This window comes from Lepidochelys olivacea (assembly GCF_965140295.1).
Source record: "Lepidochelys olivacea isolate rLepOli2 genome assembly, chromosome: 9".
NCBI lineage: Eukaryota > Metazoa > Chordata > Testudines > Cheloniidae > Lepidochelys > Lepidochelys olivacea.
In genome coordinates, this window is record NC_140419.1 from 34,747,112 (window position 1) to 34,763,687 (window position 16,576).

Sequence of the window (16,576 nt, forward strand, 5' to 3'; positions counted from 1 at the left end):
ATTTGAGCATGAGCTTTTGTGAGCTACAGCTCCGATGAAGTGAGCTGTAGCTCACGAAAGCTCATGCTCAAATAAATTGGTTAGTCTCTAAGGTGCCACAAGTACTCCTTTTCTTTTTGACCTCTGGGAGTTACTGATCTAATTTATAAATCCTTCAGGGAAATATTTAAAAAGAAACTGGGGGATGGGAACAATTTTAGCTACAGTGATTTCCATGATCAATGAAAGGTTCAAATGTTTAAATGAAAGACTGCATAAATCCAATAGATACAGTGAGGGTTTGGCTTGAATTTATGGCATAAATTAAATGACATGAAACTATCAAACACTTTAAAGCACCGAGACATCAAACCAACTACAAAATACAGCCTCAAGTTAGGAAACATTAGGTTGGTTGCATTTCTTGAGGGCACTGAGACAGACAGGGCTTGAAGTATTCTTACTGTAATAGATTATACAGGTGGATGGCAGGCAAGGCTTGTTTATGTTTCTCTGTTGGTGAGATACATAGCAGGCAGACTGTGCATGTACAGTAGTGGAAAAGATTTCAGAGGACTCTGCTTTGTAAGACTTTCTCTCTCTTTTTACTGTGAATATTGCTTTATTCTCCTTTCCAGATGTCTGGCATGAAACAACAAAACTTCCATTGACCTCAATGGAACCAGGATTTCATTCTGTTCTAAAAGCAACCAGCACTATATTTATTTGAAATATCAGATATCATATCACCCTTTTGTGATTTACCATTTTTACTTTGTTGTCCAAACTGAAAGTTGTGATTTTAAAAAGGGAGTTCTGCTAAAAAACTGGTAGAATGATATAGCCCCATTTACGGTTTTTAGTCAGAAGACAAGCTATTAATGTTTGGATATTTTTATTTTATGTATATACATTGGCAAGGAGGGAAAGAAATAAGTTTAATGAACTTTATCTGTACAGTCAGAGTTACTTACTTGGTAGCGTTTAGAGAAAGGATTTCTTTTCCCTAATCTTTTTGATTAGTTGCTCATTATTTCTGATTGCCCGCAGTGCCACTTGCATTCTTTTAATGCAATATTAACACTTTGCACTTCTTTAGCACCTTTTCCCCAAGGCTCTCAAAGAACTTTACAGACATTAGCTAGCTAATATTCGCAATGCTGAGTGATAGGAAAGTGAAATGATCTTGACTTATATATGGGGAAACTGAGGCATAAAGACTTTTTTTTTTAAGGCCAACATTTTTTTAAAAAAGAAAAGGAGTACTTGTGGCACCTTAGAGACTAACCAATTTATTTGAGCATAAGCTTTCGTGAGCTACAGCTCACTTCTCAAATAAATTGGTTAGTCTGTAAGGTGCCACAAGTACTCCTTTTCTTTTTGCGAATACAGACTAACACGGCTGCTACTCTGAAACCATTTTTTTTAAAATGGCCTTTGATTGTGGGTGCCCAATTTGAAACATGCTGAGTTTGATTTTCAGAGGTGCTGAACACTCATCTCCAGTTGCAGTCAGTGGGAGCTGCGAGTGCTTGTTACTTACAAAGTCTCAAGCTGCCCAAAATATTTTAGCCAATGTGACTTGTCCAAGGCCACACAGTAAGTGAGTGGCAGAGTCCAGAACTGGGAACAAAACCCTGACCACCTGACTTTGTCACATGCTCCAAACTGCTAGACTACATTCACCATCTCTTACTGCTGAGTTTAAAACTTTGTAATAATCCAGGTAATATACATGTTACACTGTATATCATACCCCACTGTGCATCTCCAGTGGACTTAACTCTGATGGACTTAAGGTCTGGATTTTACAAGTATGCTCTCAGAGAGGGACTCAGAAACTGATATAACGCCTTCGTGTGCATCTGGTGATCCTGAATTTATCCTCACCCTAATTGTGAATAGTTTTCAAAAGAAATGGTGGGTATTTTCCTGATTTTACAGCAGAATTTAGGACTCAGGGAAAAAACCATCAATTGCGGCAATCATATGTCAAGACACAAGCAGATCTGAAGGAAAGATTTTTATACCTCACAATGCCCTCTTAGCAGCAGCATGCGTCTGCTGAGAGTATTTTATAAAAAAAGTGTAATATTTTTGAATTGTTTTGCAAACAGAGATACTGTAATCTATTCAAGGAAACAAAAATCTTAAATATTCATTCAATTAATGTAAATGCTGTGTTTAAATTAGCTTAATCAGATGTAACATGTGGAAAACTGTTTCTAGTTATATTAACAGAGAAAATTCGAGTATTAAAACAAACATACTGGAAATAGTTTAACAAATAGGTATAAAATATTTTACTTGCAAAAAATAGGCCTCAATGAGAAATCTTTCTTACTTCAACTGATTTCTAGACCCTTCAGCTGACTTCTGGACCCTAACTTTAAAATGATGCATTTATTAGACTTGTCAGATTAATTATGCTTTATCTATAAGATTAAATAATTGAACTGGAATTCTGACAGTTGTGTGCAAGTATTAAAAGTTAACAACTTTTTAAATGTCAACATTAAAATTTTAAATAGTGCTGCATGTGCAATATCATAAATACCAAAAAATTCAGAGCTACAGTTTATATAAATTAAATGACTAAATAAAAGTGCTTATCAAGTATTTAAGTCCATTTACAATTGAATTCACTGGTGTAAATTAGTGCTCTGGAAATACCATTTGAACACCACTCATAACAAATGTTTTATTTTAAGATACTTTCACCTGACTGGATGGAATAGGAGGTTTTATTTCTGCAGATGTTTGTGACAAATATTTAATGTTTCAAATACTTTATAAAAGGTGTAGATTTTATGTTTCTTTTTCTAGTGCATTTTTAAAAAATAGATTTATAACTGAAGGTTTGCGTTCACTATGGAACGCCATGGGAGCCCTTAAATCATGGACTTAACTCTGCGGCCCACTTAAATCCCAGACCCTTTTTTTCCTCACCCAGAGAAGTGGGTTCAATAAAAGATATTACATCACCCACTTTGCCTCACAGTTCAGAAGATGAAGATCTGTAGTACTGCCATAACAACAGCCTTCTCCAAAAAAGAGTGCTTTGCAATTTGCTTCGAAAAAAGAAAATCAAAATGCTGCACTGTCTCACCATAGGGCTGCATTAGCATTTTAGAGCTCATTGTCCAGAAACAATTTGGCATTAATAAATGCATGTTCTGCAGAGTTAGGCTATTCTTTGCAATAAAAGCAGAGTTTGATGCTCCATCAAAAATTTCTGTCTCTCTTCATGCAGACCTGACAGCGGCTGATGATGTTTTCCAATTCCCCGGCTTTTAAAATCTGTGGTAAAGGCTTCCTAAAAGAAAGAGAACAACACATTTACTTTTCTTTTTAAAATAGGAGTAAGGTGGTGGGAGTTTTCTATATTTGCACTTTTGCCTCTGTCCCCGCCACCCCAGCTCTCACATAGCTCTTAGCCAGCCTCACCAGAGCATGTGTCACAAGGGCTCCCAACACTAAGCACTGATTTTGAGCCAGAGTAAGTGGGGTAAAGTACCACAGTCCCATCATTGTTATCTACACTGTTAGGGTCTAATCCAAAGACCAAGTCTTTATATTGGGTTTTGGATCAAGGCTTTAGATTCCCCTATTTTTAAAAATCTGTCCTTATCTCCTTAAGCAAGAGGTGAAAGGTGGTGTCAATGTAACCCACACACCTCCTGGGTGCAGTGTTCTGTCCCATCTAGTGGCACCGAGCCCACTTAGAGAGAGAGATAAAATGAGTCTGCTCTACAGACTTAGCGAACAGCCAGTTGGCTTTTAGCTCATGTGGTAGAGACTCATGCACTAAGCTCCAGAAGTCCCAGATTTGATCCCAACTGCTGGCGACCGGGATCTGTTGGCGTTACATCAACATTGCAACTGACAAGACTGGGGTATGACCATTAGTTGCCTTGAAGAATGAAATGTGTGTTAGTGTACAGTGAGCATATGCTGACAGTGCAGCCCTCAAGAGCACAGGGATATGTACAGAAACACACTACGCATGTGCCTAGGGTTGCCCCTGAATGTGTACAAGATGACCACAAAGCATACAGTACACACCAAGAAAAGATGGAGGGATTATAAAGGACACATTCTTGAAACATCAGTGTTGTTTGTGGTTGCAGGAAGAAATATATAAAGCGTTCTAGGATATATAAACTTGGAAAATACTCACTTTTCCCCATATCAAAATTTAGCACGAAGGGGCCAAATTCTGCACTAAGGTACACCTTGGAAATCCCACTGAAATTGCTGGGGTTGTATAGGCTGGAAATCAGTATAGAATCAGGGTTGAAAAGTTCCAGTACGCTTTGGCTTACTTGCTTCTCTCTAGAAAATTCACCATTGACATAAGCAGGGGAAACTGCTGAAAATAATGGAATTGCACCTGCTTATATTAGTGGTGACTATTTCCCTGTGCATTTAAAAGACTTGTTTCAGGAAGGCGAGGATTTAAAGAAATGAAGGCTTTGGTCCTCTTTTAGGCCCCTTTGTGCTGTTCCAACACCGCAAAATGACTCTAAAGTCAACTTAGCCACCCTCGCAAGGATGACTAGAAAAGGAGTACTTGTGGCACCTTAGAGACTAACCAATTTATTAGAGCATAAGCTTTCGTGAGCTACAGCTCACTTCATCAGATGCATATCGTGGAAACTGCAGCAGACTTTATATATACACAGAGAATATGAAACAATACCTCCTCCCACCCCACTGTCCTGCTGGTAATAGCTTATCTAAAGTGATCATCAGGTGGGCCATTTCCAGCACAAATCCAGGTTTTCTCACCCTCCACCCCCCCACACAAATTCACTCTCCTGCTGGTGATAGCCCATCCAAAGTGACAACTCTTTACACAATGTGCATGACAATCAAGTTGGGCTATTTCCTGCACAAATCCAGGTTTTCTCACATCCCCCCCACCCCCATACACACACAAACTCACTCTCCTGCTGGTAATAGCTCATCCAAACTGACCACTCTTCAAGTTTAAATCCAAGTTAAACCAGAACATCTGGGGGGGGGGGGGTAGGAAAAAACAAGAGGAAACAGGCTACCTTGCATAATGACTTAGCCACTCCCAGTCTCTATTTAAGCCAAAATTAATAGTATCCAATTTGCAAATGAATTCCAATTCAGCAGTTTCTCGCTGGAGTCTGGATTTGAAGTTTTTTTGTTTTAAGATAGCGACCTTCATGTCTGTGATTGCGTGACCAGAGAGATTGAAGTGTTCTCCGACTGATTTATGAATGTTATAATTCTTGACATCTGATTTGTGTCCATTTATTCTTTTACGTAGAGACTGTCCAGTTTGACCAATGTACATGGCAGAGGGGCATTGCTGGCACATGATGGCATATATCACATTGGTGGATGTGCAGGTGAACGAGCCTCTGATAGTGTGGCTGATGTTATTAGGCCCTGTGATGGTGTCCCCTGAATAGAAATGTGGGCACAATTGGCAACGGGCTTTGTTGCAAGGATAAGTTCCTGGGTTAGTGGTTCTGTTGTGTGGTATGTTGTTGTTGGTGAGTATTTGCTTCAGGTTGCGGGGCTGTCTGTAGGCAAGGACTGGCCTGTCTCCCAAGATTTGTGAGAGTCTTGGGTCATCCTTTAGGATAGGTTGTAGATCCTTAATAATGCGTTGGAGGGGTTTTAGTTGGGGGCTGAAGGTGACGGCTAGTGGCGTTCTGTTATTTTCTTTGTTAGGCCTGTCCTGTAGTAGGTAACTTCTGGGAACTCTTCTGGCTCTATCAATCTGTTTCTTTACTTCTGCAGGTGGGTATTGTAGTTGTAAGAAAGCTTGACAGAGATCTTGTAGGTGTTTGTCTCTGTCTGAGGGGTTGGAGCAAATGCGGTTGTATCGCAGAGCTTGGCTGTAGACGATGGATCGTGTGGTGTGGTCAGGGTGAAAGCTGGAGGCATGCAGGTAGGAATAGCGGTCAGTAGGTTTCCGGTATAGGGTGGTGTTTATGTGACCATTGTTTATTAGCACTGTAGTGTCCAGGAAGTGGATCTCTTGTGTGGACTGGACCAGGCTGAGGTTGGTGGTGGGATGGAAATTGTTGAAATCATGGTGGAATTCCTCAAGGGCTTCTTTTCCATGGGTCCAGATGATGAAGATGTCATCAATATAGCGCAAGTAGAGTAGGGGCTTTAGGGGACGAGAGCTGAGGAAGCGTTGTTCTAAATCAGCCATAAAAATGTTGGCATACTGTGGGGCCATGCGGGTACCCATAGCAGTGCCGCTGATCTGAAGGTATACATTGTCCCCAAATGTGAAGTAGTTATGGGTAAGGACAAAGTCACAAAGTTCAGCCACCAGGTTAGCTGTGACATTATCGGGGATAGTGTTCTTGACGGCTTGTAGTCCATCTTTGTGTGGAATGTTGGTGTAGAGGGCTTCTACATCCATAGTGGCCAGGATGGTGTTATCAGGAAGATCACCGATGGATTGAAGTTTCCTCAGGAAGTCAGTGGTGTCTCGAAGGTAGCTGGGAGTGCTGGTAGCATAGGGCCTGAGGAGGGAGTCTACATAGCCAGACAATCCTGCTGTCAGGGTGCCAATGCCTGAGATGATGGGGCGCCCAGGATTTCCAGGTTTATGGATCTTGGGTAGTAGATAGAATATCCCAGGTCGGGGTTCCAGGGGTGTGTCTGTGCGGATTTGATCTTGTGCTTTTTCAGGAAGTTTCTTGAGCAAATGCTGTAGTTGCTTTTGGTAACTCTCAGTGGGATCAGAGGGTAATGGCTTGTAGAAACTCGTGTTGGAGAGCTGCTGAGCAGCCTCTTGTTCATATTCCGACCTATTCATGATGACAACAGCACCTCCTTTGTCAGCCTTTTTGATTATGATGTCAGAGTTGTTTCTGAGGCTGTGGATGGCATTGCGTTCCGCATGGCTGAGGGGCTTTGGGGGGGGTGGAGGGTGAGAAAACCTGGATTTGTGCTGGAAATGGCCCACCTGATGATCACTTTAGATAAGCTATTACCAGCAGGACAGTGGGGTGGGAGGAGGTATTGTTTCATATTCTCTGTGTATATATAAAGTCTGCTGCAGTTTCCACGATATGCATCTGATGAAGTGAGCTGTAGCTCACGAAAGCTTATGCTCTAATAAATTGGTTAGTCTCTAAGGTGCCAAAAGTACTCCTTTTCTTTTTGCGAATACAGACTAACACGGCTGTTACTCTGAAACCTGTCAAAAGGATGACTAGCAGGATGTTCAGATAGTGTACAGCCAACTTAATGGCTCCTATGCTACCCCTGGATCTGCAGCAATGGTGGCTGGTGTGGATGAGGGCAAAGGGTCATAGCTGAGTCACTGGGAAAGCAAAGGTTACCTGAACATTCTCCTTGGATCCAGTGAAGCCAGCCAGAAGCTGTAGGAATTTGTGTAGTAGTTGCATGTCCCTCTACCATGACATTCTATGAATGGAATGGCTCGGAATTCTTCCAAGCAGGATCCAGGTGATGCCAATGCTTGGCCAGAGGCTTCTGAACCGGCACTTGTATACTGTAACCACAAAACTATCTTTAATGAACATCTGCTGTGAAAGTAGAATGAATTATATTGAAATTATAATTCATTAAAGAAATGCTACTTGAAGGGTTTGTTGAAATATTGTTGTCAGGAAGAGAAACATTAAGGTGTGTGAGACAATGGGTCCTCAAACTAATTAACTTAGAGCTCCTACTGAGCTAGGAGATTGGTAAACGTTAGTATGCATATAAGATATGTATGTATATTTGTCAGTTTCTGCTTCCTTTTGTCTCTTATGTTAAATTGGCTTTGGCTTAGCTGTATAAATAAGTTATCTTTAGCCTCAGAGAGGGGCTCACATCTGGGTGCTTTGGCAAAGCGCTTTGCTAATAAACAGAGTGGCCTGACAAATTATGTGAGTCCTGAATCTGACTTTGACACTGCTAAACACCTTTTACTGAACAGAATGCAAGAAATATCTTTCTAAAAAACACGTGTGAAGTACCATTCTAGCAAAGTACCATTGTGCAATCGAGCTAAAACAACCATCAGCACCGATTAATTGTATTGAATGATGAATTATTATATTTTGGGCTGGTATTATTTTGACATTAATACAATTTACTACCTTGTAATGAAGTCCAGTACAGAAGCTTTAGGACAATTCAAAGGACTTTGTGGTATTTCTCTAATCCCTGCAAAGGTGTTTTTCTCTGTCACGGGGAGAGGTCATGATAACCATGCCCGGGACAAAGACAGAAATTCCCTGGAAGAGGTTTGGCACCTCCTTAGTTAAGTATCATAGTAACCTGATTTCAAATGAGCCATTTCTCCAGTTTTAATCACCTGTGAATCGTTTTCCCTTGCACTGATTGCTTCTCTCTTCATAAAAAGCAGAGAAGGAACTTATCTGCAGTGGGAAACGTGCTTGTAGAAACGCCCATAAAATGACCCTTTACAGTAGAACACTTTGGATGGAAACCTCTTGTAGTTGATAAAAATCTGCATGTTTAAAATCAGCACCCAGTAGTAACCACATCCTAGAAACAAGCTGTCTTTCTTTCCTTTCTTCGCTAAGCAGCTTTACATTAGGGACAAATCCTGGGAAGACAGCAAACCCCATTCCCCATGTAAAAGGGTGTTGCTCCACATGAAAAGTATTTTTTGTCTATTTTCCCCCTTACCATAACAAAGGAAAAACCCTTCCACAGAGATATCCAGCCTTGAGGACATAAAGGAAGTGCAGTTGTTTGGCTGTGAACTGCTATTACCACTGCTGGTCCTTCACAAACAATACATCTGTAATATGAAACATAAGTATTGGGTGAAAAAAATCAAGACGACATTTATAGATCTTACTGATACAATTTCCCATCCCATTACAGGCATTGGTCTGAATTTTGGAATTTGCACTCATAACATTGCCCCCATGGAAACAGGTAAACTGGTAACCAGCTGTCAGGTACCAGACTACCCAAAATACATGACTTCACAATTTTCATCCATATACACTGCAAGAAATTGGTGAGGCAAGGAGATTAGCCCTAGAACACTTTGATCATCCTAATGCTGCCATTATTGAAATGAAAGGTTAAAACTTGCTTGCTTTAGATGCTCACTGCTTAGGGTGTTATATATTTTTATGCTGGAATACTCTGCCATGATTAGAAAAATCTGTTTCATCCACTAATGAAGGAATATAGACCAAACCTTGGGGTCTGACTGAACTGCATGGACTGCATGCAAAGGGGGGTGCGTGTGTGCAAAGCTGATCTAAAGCTTGCTTTTGCACCTTACTGATGCTCTGTGCAGTGCTGCTGATGTTTTAAAGTTGCCTGAGGGCTTCTCAAACGTAGGCTAGGCTGAAAAATGCCACATGGGACCAAAAATGTAGCTGAGGACTGACACAGTACAGGAGCACCACAGCCATGCTCCATTTCTTCCAGCCATATTCTCTTCTATCTGAAACTCTGATGCTCCGTTACTCTGACAGAAAGGACAGAGATCTGTCAGCTATACATCTCTTAAGAATCATCTGTGCATGCAGTAGTGTGATTCTCCCTGGTCCAGTGAAGATGGCTTTAGGGGCAGATTACATGGGTGGTATGGTGCAAAGTGGCTGTAGTGGACAGGAGAATCTGGCTCTACAGGTGCAGGAGGTCTCCAAACACTATGGTGATAGAGTCTTGAAGATGGGTCTGTAAACAGATAAAGGATGTAAAATGAGACTCTACACTGCATAACTGCCTTGAGACATTATGCACGAGAGTTCTCAGCCTCAGTCTGTAATTTTCATGCACTGATCACAGAAATGATGGTTTATTCCAGTATATGTTCATTAAAGTAAATTCAGCTGTAAGAAGACAACACATTCCTAATGTTGAAATGACATCTGTTTCCTTTTAGCCTGTCCAAATCTAATACGCCTGCACATGGAGCAGCTGATTATTATGTAACTATTGCTTCTTAATATCATCAGGGTCAGTGAGACTTTGGGTTGTCTTTCTTGTGCCAGTTATGCAAATTAAACATACCCTAGATTTAATTAGGATACCAGAATGTTTAAATGAACATTTACAGTGTTGTTGTAGCCATGTTTGTCCCAGGATATTAGAGAGTCAAGTTGAGTGAGGTAATATCTTGTATTGGACCAACTTCTGTTAGTGTAAGAGACAAGCGTTCGAGCTACACAGACAGAGCTCTTCTTCAGGTCAGGGAAGGATACTCAGGGGTGTCACAGCTAAATACAAGATTGTCTAGCATAATTAGTTAACTCATATTCTAAGGGACCATTCAAGTTGAAGTGGCCTGTTAACATCTGTCAGGGTTCCTTCACCACTCTGAACTCTAGGGTACAGATGTGGGGATCCGCATGAAAGACCCCCTAAGCTTATCTGTACCATTTTAGGTTAAAAGCTTCCCCAAAGTACAAACTTTGCCTTGTCTTTGAACAGTATGCTGCCATCACCAAGTGTTTTAAACAAAGAACAGGGAAAGAGACCACTTGGAGACGTCTTTCCCCAAAATATCCCCCCAAGCCCTACACCCCCTTTCCTGGGAAGGCTTGATAATAATCCTCATCAATTTGTACAGGTGAACACAGACCCAAACCCTTGGATCTTAAGAACAAAGAAAAATCAATCAGGTTCTTAAAAGAAGAATTTTAATTAAAGAAAAGGTAAAAGAATCACCTCTGTAAAATCAGGATGGAAAATACTTTACAGGGTATTCAGATTCAAAACACAGAGGATCCGCCTCTGGGCAAAACCTTAAAGTTACAGAAAACAGGAATAAACCTCCCTCTTAACTCAGGGAAAATTCACATAAAACAAAAGAAACTAATCCGCCTTGCCTGGCTTACCTATATCGGTTGCAATATTGGAGACTTGGATTAGGATGGGTTGGAAAAGACGGATTTCTGTCTGGCCTCTCTCAGTCCCAAGAGAGAACAAACACGTAGACAAAGAGCACAAACAAAAGCCTCCCCCGCCCCAAGATTTGAAAGTATCTTGTTCCCTTATTGGTCCTTTGGGTCAGGTGCCAGCCAGGTTAGCTGAGCTTCTTAACCCTTTACAGGTAACAGGATGTTGTCTCTGGCCAGGAGGGATTTTATAGCACTGTATACAGAAAGGTGGTTACCCTTTATATTTATGACAACATCCCTGCAGTCATAGGACAAAAAAGGGGGATAAGTGAGTTACAGATTGTTGTAATAAGCTAATCTGTTAGAAGCTAAACCATCTGTTTCACCTTGTATTTAGCTGTGACATCCTTTCCTAGACCTGAAGAAGAGTTTTGTGTAGTTCAAAAGCTTGTCTCTCTCACCAACAGCCAGATACCTTACCCATACGCAAAGTACGCAGCTGTGTAGGGCACCAAATTTCCTGGTGCCCTGTGCAGCTACGTGCTGCTCCAGCCCCTGCTCCCCCCCCCTTCCCCGCCCCAGCCCTGCCCCCACTTCCCTGAGTTCTGCAGCAGGGTCGGGCCTGCACTCACCGGCGGCGGGAAGTGCAGCGACCTGGCCCCAGCTGTGCCGCTGGTGAGTGCTGGGGGATGGCTCCCCCGTGACCTCCAAGCCAGCCCACCCCGCCCCACCCCCCGGGGAGGCCTGGGGCCAGCTCCTGTCCCTCCCCCCCCCACAGAGGTCTGGGGCTGCATGGGGCCCCAGAATAGGTAGGGACAGCCCTGCCAACAGCAATTGGTCCAATAAAAGATATTACCCCACCCATCTTCTCTCTTTAAATGAACGTCTCAGTTTTGGTTTCAGGGTCTTCTTGATATTTACTCATTTAGGTTAGATTTAAATTATTCACCATTTGGGACTTTGGTACCACATATCAAACACATATTCAAATGTGATCAAATATCCAGGTGGTCAAATTCAGAGCTTGTATTGGCTAAGACAGGCAGGTTGACTGAAAAAAACAAGATCATATTATAGAACTGTGACTGGAGGTTGGATTTCAGTAAGATCAGTTTGAAATATTTCTACTAGAGCCTCACAAATTCTTCTGTTCACAGAGAGATATTGTTATTGCAAGTCTGGATAATTTGTTAGCTATTGGCATAGTACTTTTTAATACTTTTGCATTTTGAAAGCTTAACTCATCTGTATTTCACATTTTGCTGTTCAAAATAAATGTTATCTGTGTAGGTCGGAAGAGGGCTGAAGTTATTAAACTCATACCTGCTAATATAGGGCTGTAAGGCGCTGCCAGAGATTGGTTCCATGTCTTCTGGCATTGGTGCTGTAGTTGACAGCCAGTATGAATAGTCATTGCGAGAAGCAAAATTGCAAACATCATTGGTGTTACAGAATAAAAATGGCATGGTGGTAAATCGCTGCAGGCAGCTACCAACTGTCCCTGAAAGACATAGGATGGCAGTTTTGTGAAAGCCATGAGAGATATTTAGCATAACAAATGGAACAGCCATGTGATGAGATCCAAACTACACACTAAGAATAAATACAGATAGAGGATGTAAAGAAAAGCCACTTTTCTGTACAGTTGTACCATAAGTAAGGTAATCTGATGATTAAATTAATTACAAAGAGGCTACATTAAAATAGCATGGGGGCTAAGAACAAAATCTGTTGAAAGCAAGGAATTATTTCTTTTGATTAATTGTGCAATGATATCCTTCACCTCGTCCCTGATACTGAATGGCCAAGGGGGGCAAAGGAGATGCGGATGCTGGGAAGGAACTGCTTCTCTAAGCCAGGATTCCTTCCCTGGGTCTCTCTTGATATGGGAGAGCTACTTGCTTCCCCTTTTATGGGACTGGTTGCATGAGCACTATTTAGTCCTTAGTGTACAGTGGAGATTAGTATCTCTGACCAATATTTTCATTTCAGGTAAATTATGAGATATTTACTGCACATTTGCCTTTCCCATCAGTAGTTTAGGCTTATTCCCCTATTCAGTAAGGTGGTCATGGGTTTTACAGTAAATGGTTTTAAATTTCTTTCTAAGATGGTACCAAGGTCTTGGCCATGCGCTTGCCCATTTCCTTGTACAAAGAGAAGAGAATAACCGCTGTAGATCTGAGCTGTCCCAGATGGGCATGACGGAATCTTTGTTGACTGGCTGTGCCGGGTAAAGATGAAGCCTCTTCTTGTTGGACCAGCTATGGAAATACCAGGGGAACCAGGTAGGCCCCGTATTCCTGGAAAGCCAATAAGCCCAGGACATCCTGTAAAAATAACCCCCAAAACATACATATTTTTATCCTATTATTCTTTAAACAGTATGTCTCTGATTGCTTTCTGAAGTGACTGAACCCATCCGAAAACAAAATTTTAAATAGTTCAACTTAAATATTATTATCTGCCTTCCAGTAGTGTCTAGAATCCCCAACAGACAAACAACCCCAGTCCCACAGAGCTTACGCTCTAAAGAGACAAGACAGACAAAAGCTGGGAAGGCAAACAGACGTGAAATGACCTGTGTAAGGTAACACAGCAGGACAGTGGGAGAGTCAGGAATAGAATCTGGAACTCCTCACTCCCACGTGAGTGTCTGATCCACTGAAATATACTGTCTCTCCTATGTCAAGCTATTGTCCTACATATATCTACATGTATCTTTCTACAAAAACTACATTTTTAAATTCTGACCTAGCTTGAGAAATTTGATAATTTCACATACATTATACAAATAGATATTGTAAAAAACAGATACACGTTTTAAATCCTGTTAAATGTAAAAGGTACATAAATAGCTTTTGTGTGGAACAAATAAAACAATATTAGTTATAAAATACAATGCAATTTGATTCTATACAGCATTCTTCCTTCAACCTATATCCCCAAATGCACAATGCTAAGAAACATGGTTTACTCTGCAGGAGAGTGGTAAATGTAAAAACATTTTATGGTGAAGGACTTAAAACAAGCAGTTCCAATTTGTTGTTCTATAATTGACTGTTTATATAAAAAGTAAGGCACCTTGGTGGTGGACATGGATTTCTAAATAAACAAACATGGTCAATCACAGAGGGAGAGAGAAGTTAAGCAGCATTATCAAGGGAGGAAAGGTATGTTTTCAAATGAGATCTGAAAAGAGATGATTTTAGTGGGACTAGTCATGTGTTTAAAGTTAAGCATGTGCGTAAGTGCTTTGCTGAATCTGGTCCTGATTGAGGGTGTCATAATGTAATTTGTATCAGAATGGAAGGATCCCCAGAAATTGGAGTCCAACTTATCTGCAGCTTCAGTATGATGGTACACAAATAGCTATGTCTCCTTCACTGTACCTCTTTGTCCTTGAAATCCTCTGTCTCCTTTTGGACCAACTGGTCCAAGTATGCCTGGATTTCCAGAATGGCCTGGTAGACCTTTTACACCTTGAGGTCCTGTGTTGTATATGCAAGAATGTGTGTTAATATAACAGTAATTATTCTCCATACACACAATTACCATACAATTACCAATTACAAAAAAACCAAACAAACAAAACCAAAAACAATCAGCCAGACAAACAACACCGGAATGCAGCTTCAAAATAGCAGATACTGTGGCATAATTTTCTGTAGAATCAAATGCTTTAAAGTCAGAATTCTATCATATTACTGTCACCAGATTTCACATCAAATAAATTAGGAAGATGATATAAAAAGAGTGGTTATACTGTAGAAAGTTTTAATTTTCACAATGGATTGTTACAAAACTAAAGCTAATATTAATACTGTCAGGCCTTGATTTACATGCTTTTTTTGCACGGTTTCAGTTACGCACGGTCCATTAATTGTGACCCTTTATTTTTGTACACAGTATGGATTCACTTTTACATGGTGTGGCGCGGTCACCAATTTGCGCAGATCAGTGGTGTAACCAGGATGGGACACTTGAGTGGGCGGGCAATGATGGGGGTGGGAGAGGGGAGGCAGGAGGGATCAGGGTTGCCTCCCCATACCCCTCCAGCCAGCCTTGCGGGGGGCAATGGACACTCTGGCTGGGGCCCCCCTGCCCCCGGCGCACACCTTGGGGGGGACCCTGGTGCCCCACTTCACGCACCTGGCACTCCAGCTGGGGAGTGGGCAAGCCCCTGCGCCCCGACCCCGCTCCCTGGCTGGAGTGCTGGGTGGAGTGGAGTAAGCTGCCTTACCTTGACCCTACTCCCCGGCTGGAGTGCTGGGCAAGAGGAACGGGGAAAGCCTCTGTGCCCCAATCCTCGGCAGGAGCACCAGGCTGGCAGAGTGGGGCAAGCCCCCATGCCCTGACCCCACTCCCCGAGTGCGCGACTGGGGTGTGGGGACCCGGGCCAGAGTGTCCAATGACCCACGAAAGGCCGGCTGGAGGGGGTATGGGGAGGTGACCCTGATCCTTCCTGCCTTCCCTCCCCGCCCCCATCAATGCCTACCTACCCGAAGTCAGGACCTACCCAAGTGTCCTGTCCTGGCTACGCCACTGCTCCACACTCCCTGGCCTCCCAAGACACCCCAGATGAACCATCAGCGTTCTGACTTAAACGACATCATCATCATATCAAGTTCATCCTCAACATCAGTAAAGCTTAGTAGCAAGTTGAAATTTCATTAAAAAATTTTAATAAAACCTGTATTGGATAAATTATGTAGGTCATCTTGTGATCCTGTAACCTAAACCTTTATTTCCCATAGACCCTTGGTATCTTTTTAAGCTATTTCTATTTGCACAGTGTTTTTTCAAGAACGCAACGATAGCGTAAATCGAGGCCTGACTATATACCTTTTTCAGCATTTGCTGTTTTATTGAAATTTTCCAAAAGTACAGTAACAATCCAAAACAGTATGAGTTGCTGCTCTTAGATCCATAAATAATTTAGATTCCAATATAAGATAAATTTTCTTGTAAGAGACAAAAAATGTTCCTTTATTCTATGCCTTTTGTTAACCCTTAGGGAACCAGCTAAGTCTTGGGAAGCTTACACCTTAAGGATTGGCCAGATTTCAGAGGAGCACCATAGCATAAAACAGAAATTGATTTTGGTTGCTAAGAGGTGCTGGTTCAGGATTCTCAGTAGTTCTAACTGGCCTTATGTGCTTCTGCTAGGAACATCCACTTCTCTGGCATGCCTGATCTGCTCCACTTCCCTGCTGGTTCGTCTCACCCCCTCCTTTAGTCTGAAAGCAGTTGGGAAATGGTGTTCAGTATCAGCTGAGGACACTGCCATGGAGGAATCAGCATGATGCTGGCACGGTGTCTCAGTGGCAAGATCAGCTAAGCTAAAATGGGAAGAAAGCATAAGGCTCTCCACTCAGTGGGAGGAAGGTCTCCTCTGGAAGTTCCTGGCTGAGATGGTAAGAATCAGAGGTGGGACATGAGGAGAGAGATAACAAAAAAGGGAACAGGAGTCAAGAGGAAGTGGGATGGTGGCTGAGTTTACTTGGCTCCTGTCTTTCATCTAAGAACCTTTGGGATGAATGTACTCATCCTGATGGGGGCCAGGATTCTTCAAAAAGCAATTTTTGAGCTGACATGAAGCAGACAAAAAAACAAAACAAATGCCCACACATGACAATCATAGACAAAAGTGCCATGAGGTCAACCCCTGAAAGAGATACACATTTTGTTATGTATTATAACGGGTATTTTTTGTCAAGATTAATCACCTTTCCCAAATATCATCT

General features: G+C 41.8%; 1 protein-coding gene across 6 annotated transcripts in view; it reads right to left on the reverse strand.

Moving 5' to 3' along the window:
• Nucleotides 1-2,555: 2,555 nt before the first annotated feature.
• The window catches only part of COL4A3 (collagen type IV alpha 3 chain), a 115,029-nt gene continuing 101,008 nt past the window's right edge, over nucleotides 2,556-16,576 (reverse strand). For 4 of the 6 annotated variants that reach the window (XM_084639761.1, XM_084639762.1, XM_084639763.1 and 1 more), the window contains 6 exons: nucleotides 14,222-14,320; nucleotides 12,947-13,159; nucleotides 12,153-12,330; nucleotides 8,650-8,764; nucleotides 7,326-7,498; nucleotides 2,556-3,295 (listed from right to left, as the gene is read on the reverse strand). In XM_084639761.1, the coding sequence (XP_084495887.1) occupies nucleotides 3,205-3,295; nucleotides 7,326-7,498; nucleotides 8,650-8,764; nucleotides 12,153-12,330; nucleotides 12,947-13,159; nucleotides 14,222-14,320 (869 nt within the window). In that variant the 3' untranslated portion in view covers nucleotides 2,556-3,204. Of the gene's footprint in view, nucleotides 3,296-7,325; nucleotides 7,499-8,649; nucleotides 8,765-9,371; nucleotides 9,664-12,152; nucleotides 12,331-12,946; nucleotides 13,160-14,221; nucleotides 14,321-16,576 lie in introns of those variants that run through there. The other 2 variants (XR_014713057.1, XR_014713058.1) reach the window with 2 other exon arrangements.